Raw genomic sequence first — 5,313 nt, 5'->3', positions numbered from 1 at the left:
CCGCTAATTACAGCAATTCTCATGAAAGTTCACACCCATTTTTTATTTATTTATTTCATTAATATTTATTGTTATCTTGACCTATTTTTTTATGAATATTTTTCTTATATTTACGTGTAATTATATATATATATATATATATATATATATATATCAATGTTAAAATACGAACGGACTATTCTGTCAGGCTGTAAAGATAAAATTAAATTATAAACATTTTGAAAAAAATTATTAACAATTAACTCAACAACTCTTTTCTTTCTAGTACATTTCCCTCGTTGTCTTCTCTACCATCTTCTGGTTTATTCTCCTTTATGCTTTTCTTCTTTTATATCAGTCGTCATTGGTATTAATGCAATATTGGAAAATGAAGACTTATCTACTATAAGTCTTCATTTTCCCATTCTGCATTTGATGCTGAAACAGAATTTGTAGCGGTCGAAACAATCACTAATTTTTGTATCGCATCCGACCTTTTTTGTATGGCTTCTTTTGCTAACTTTTTTTTTATATGCACTTACATATACTTTTCCTAACTCTCATTATCTCTGTTTATTTAAATATGATAAAACATTATATAAATAAACAAATTTAATGATGAAAGAATTTTTCAGTTACTAGAAAAGTTAAAAGTAAAGAAAGCGATCCAAAGGCCAATAATTTTTAAATCAAGAAAATTTCCAGGATTTTAATAAAGTAAACAAACAAAAAGAATACAGTAATCTTACGTTATTCACGAGTGTTACAATGGTTTTACTCTGCATATTATGCCGTGGATAATAAGACTAGGTATATTAACTTAACAAAAACAGCTCATAAAAATATATAGTTATAACGAGGGACGTCCCGATACTGCCAATACCAATACCGATACTGATATATTCTATCGATACTTTCCTTGAATATCAGATCTGATAGCGTTACATTTTTCACAGACAGCTAAGGTTTCACCGAAACCGGATTTTGCACCGAATCAGGTGCCGAAACCGAATCTTTCACTATTTCGGTTAAGTTAAACTTATATAAAACATATTAATGACCAAAAATCAATACACTTATTACATCAAATTTCATTTCCAGAATATATGTGTGCTTAGCGTTCAAATTACTATTTATAGCTCTAAATAATTACATAGTTAAGCTTTTTTGTTGCTTAAACACTGTTTAGTGTAATTAATCGATCACTTGGCATTCATTTATCTCTTTATTTTTAATTCAGTTGAAAATAAAGAGATAAATGAATGCCAAGTGATCGATTAATTATACTACATAGTGCTTAAGCAACAAATAAGAACGTAGTTAATCCTGTTTACAACACGGTTTCAGATTAACAAAACTTAATTAAGCATTACGCAGCATAATTGTTAATCAACTTGTACCCTCAGTGATGTTTAAAATGAGTTACAATTTGTATATAAACTACTCGTTTGCCCTGACATTCATAAAATTTGAACACAATAAAAAACTTTCAATATAAAGACACTGTTTTACCTTTTCATTGACGATTTCGTATCCACCCTATTCCATTTGTAGTAGTACCTACAGAGCCCATTTACATGACTTTTTTTGTATACATAAGACATCGTACGAATGTAAACTGTACTGACTGACGCACTGACTTCTGAACAAGACAGCTGAGATTTAATTCCCTTGAGTAAGCAAACAAAATATTAATTGCTGCTCTAGGGCCTTCGGCCTTCATTGTAATGAATCCATCCTTTTACGAGATCCATTGAACGTGATTTTGAAATAATACCGCCGACGAAAGAAAACTAATCTTCATTTTACACAATTGATTTTTTACATGAAAAAAACCGTTTATTTCAAATTTTTTAATTCAACTTTTCGTTAAAATTGTTGAAATCAATAGTTAATTTTCTTTTTTTAAGCACATTACAGCACTATATGTACAAATGAATAACTTCAGCTGCAAGTGCGCATCTACAACCATCAGCAGAACAACCAACTTGTAACCTGGATCAGCTAGGACAGAGTTCACCATTAAATTTTGATCAATATATAATCTTAAATATTTTGTTATACAGTATTTGTAGAGTTAGGCGATGTTTTTTTTTTTCATTTTCTAACTCTGTTGCGTTGCCATAACTTAACAAACAAACATTTTCTAACTTTCCGCTCTATGGGCACTGCGAGGGCAATTTTCCATAACCACCGAGGGTTCGGCTAGGCCCCCAATGGTGACGCGGGTAGTAAAGAGATATGGTCTGATAGATCCAATAATTACGGCCAGTGGAAAATTCCTGGGATGGCTCGCTCGGACTTTATGCCAAGTTTGCCAGACCAGTAGACTGACGCCTTAATCACCTCGGTCATCCGGCCTTCGATATAATATACAGTAGACCCCTATAAAACGGATTCCTATAATTACGATTCCTATAAGACAGCGAAAAAATTGCGACGGTAACCGTAAAAACGGTAAAAAAAAACTCCTATAATTACGTAAAACGTCATCGGGCAGCCGAACTACTTTCCGCGCTGTCAAGCGCTACGCTACGGAGAGATTACTATCGTCTGTACGGTATTATATATGTTACTGCTAAAGCTCGAAATTCGTTAATGTGTACATTACCTAGCTAATCTGCAGATTAACTAAGGTGATTCGTTAAAGCTGCGAAAATTATTCCATTTCTCAAATTACCTAGGTAATCTGCAGATTACCTAGGTAATCTGCGAATTACCTACTAGGCACTCGGTAAAGTGAAAATAAGATCTTTGCTGGAACAACAGCAACGTTTCTTTCTGTACACTTAAATTAACATACTGTTATTTTAAATCACAAAAGACACAGTCTATCCAAAAATTATTTTTTGAAACCACCATTTATTCTGATCATGTGTTCCAGAACACCATCGACAACCCGACCTTTCTTTGTAGGCTAGGTCGTCAGGCTAGGTCGTTTTCATCCGGCGAAATTCTACAAACAAAACTTTTTTACAAGTAATTCGTCACCAGAGGGATAAGGCCAAAATTTACATTTAACAGCGCATTTACCAAGTGAATATAAGGACTGAAACTCCCTGACTGGAAAGGATGCAAGTTCAAGACATCTGTAAGGCCGCCAGTTCCAATTTTTTACTTTTAATGTTTTAATTGGATATTTTTGTGTGTTTTTTAAAAGAATGTTTTAGCCTGACGACCTAGTAGCCTACAAAGTAAGGTCGGGTTGTCGATGGTGTTCTGGAACACATGATCAGAATAAATGGTGGTTTCAAAAAATAATTTTTGGACAGACTGTGTCTTTTGTGATTTAAAATAAATTTTCATCTGGCGAAATTCTACAAACAATACTGTTATTTATTTAATTTTCAATATCTAAAGAATCAAGTTAATACAATAAACAAATTAGTTGATTGAATCAATCATCAATCAATTTAAAAAACTTTAATACAAAAAATCAAACGGTTTAAAATATTACTACAATTAGGGAAATGAATTTGCGAAACATACGATAAAACTGTACTTACTTATTAGTGCAATCTAAAGATTGGTGACACTTTGAATTATATAGTGATTGGTTTTTGCGACGAGCACGCCTATTTGTGGTACATTTAGATTTGCAGTCACATTTTCTGAAACCCTGCCCAGTACCAAGGGATTGTTTTATTGCTGTTTGACGTAAAGATATTTCTACAGCAGGGACATCCATCTTCTTTCGTTAAAAATCTCTCTTTGCAAACACTGAACTCAGATTTTGCATACAATTGTTTAAAAATACCTGTTTTAGTATCAAGTTTATAAAAGCCATCCTCTGTTTTACTAAGAACCACAGCTAAAATTGAACGTGCATCAGTTTTTGCTCTGTCTTCTTCGGGTACTTTAATTCTCACAGCGAAACCTTCATCGACGTTTGGGTGCTTTGCATTAGAAACTGCTAACATTTTCTTTGCTTGCTTTTCTAAACATTTCTTGGCTTCATCACGCTGTATTTTCTGATCCATATTCTTTTTACAGATGATGCACAATACATTCTTACCATACCCTTCCTCTTTAGGATCTACTTCACCACAAACTGCGTGAACAAACATATTACACGATTTACACTTGTGAGCACTTGATGCTGCTTTTGAGCAAACAATACAGACTATGTCTTGTATAGTGCTCTTTACAGGCTCTGTACGAAACTGTGATGGCGATTCTGCTGAAGTTGAGAGTAACTCAGTGATGACTTCTTCAACTTGCAGAGGTAATTCCTTGGAGGTGCAGGGTAACTGAATATTCTTCGTGACTGTATCATCAATCAACGGTATAGTAGGCAGTTTAAAATTACTATCGATAAATTCTTGTATTTCTATAGGTGATTCTGTAGAAGCAGAGGATAACGGAATGTCCTCTTGAGTAAGATTTGACTGTGATCGCATAATCACAGTCTCTTGTGAATCTTCTAATTTTTCTACTCTTCCAGTCTTCTTTTATTATACCACAAAGTGTATTACATTCGATAAAAACTGAAGAAGACCTTGAAAAATCAGAAGATTGATGCAAAAACTGATGCACGTTCAATTTATGCTGTGGTTCTTTGTAAAACAGAGGATGGCTTTTATAAACTTGATACTAAAACAGGTATTTTAAAACAATTGTATGCAAAATCTGAATTCAGTGTTTGCAAAGAGAGATTTTTAACGAAAGAAGATGGATGTCCCTGCTGTAGAAATATCTTTACGTCAAACAGCAATAAAACAATCCCTTGGTACTGGGCAGGGTTTCAGAAAATGTGACTGCAAATCTAAATGTACCACAAATAGGCGTGCTTGTCGCAAAAACCAATCGCTATATAATTTAAAGTGTCACCAATCTTTAGATTGCACTAATAAGTAAGTACAGTTTTATCGTATGTTTTTTGCAAATTCATTTCCCTAATTGTAGTAATATTTTAAACCGTTTGATTTTTGTATTAAAGTTTTTTAAATTGATTGATGATTGATTCCATCAACTAATTTGTTGATTGTATTAACTTGATTCTTTAGATATTGAAAATTAAATAAATAACAAGTATGTTAATTTAAGCGTACAGAAAGAAACGTTGCTGTTGTTCCAGCAAAGATCTTATTTTCACTGTACCGAGTGCCTAATAGGTAATTCGCAGATTACCTAGGTAATGTACACATTAACAGATTTCGAGCTTTAGCGGTAACATATATAAATTATATAAAAATTAGGTATAATTATATATTAATTATATATAAATTAGGTATTGTATATATGATTATATATTAATTATATATAAATTAGGTACTGTATATATAATTATATATTAACTTAATTTATTGTAACTTTATTATAATTATATATATG

The 5,313-nt window shown here is 32.3% G+C and overlaps 2 protein-coding genes across 2 annotated transcripts in view; one reads left to right on the top strand and one right to left on the bottom strand.

Moving 5' to 3' along the window:
- Positions 1–902, top strand: part of LOC111615679 — a 9,330-nt gene extending 8,428 nt beyond the window's left edge. Inside the window, exon 4 of the mRNA XM_023357112.1 lies at positions 813–902. Within this exon, the coding sequence (XP_023212880.1) occupies positions 813–902 (90 nt within the window). The remainder of the gene's footprint in view (positions 1–812) is intronic.
- A 37-nt stretch (positions 903–939) lies between these two features.
- LOC111615678 overlaps positions 940–5,313 on the bottom strand; it is a 25,899-nt gene continuing 21,525 nt past the window's right edge. Inside the window, exons 8-9 of the mRNA XM_023357111.1 lie at positions 4,231–4,246; positions 940–1,017 (exon numbers count right to left, since the gene is read on the bottom strand). Of these exons, the coding sequence (XP_023212879.1) occupies positions 940–1,017; positions 4,231–4,246 (94 nt within the window). The remainder of the gene's footprint in view (positions 1,018–4,230; positions 4,247–5,313) is intronic.

This window comes from Centruroides sculpturatus, unplaced genomic scaffold (genome assembly GCF_000671375.1).
Source record: "Centruroides sculpturatus isolate CEXI.00-Female unplaced genomic scaffold, Cexi_2.0 scaffold1076, whole genome shotgun sequence".
NCBI classification, from domain to species: domain Eukaryota; kingdom Metazoa; phylum Arthropoda; class Arachnida; order Scorpiones; family Buthidae; genus Centruroides; species Centruroides sculpturatus.
This window is presented reverse-complemented; position numbering and strand designations above follow the sequence as displayed.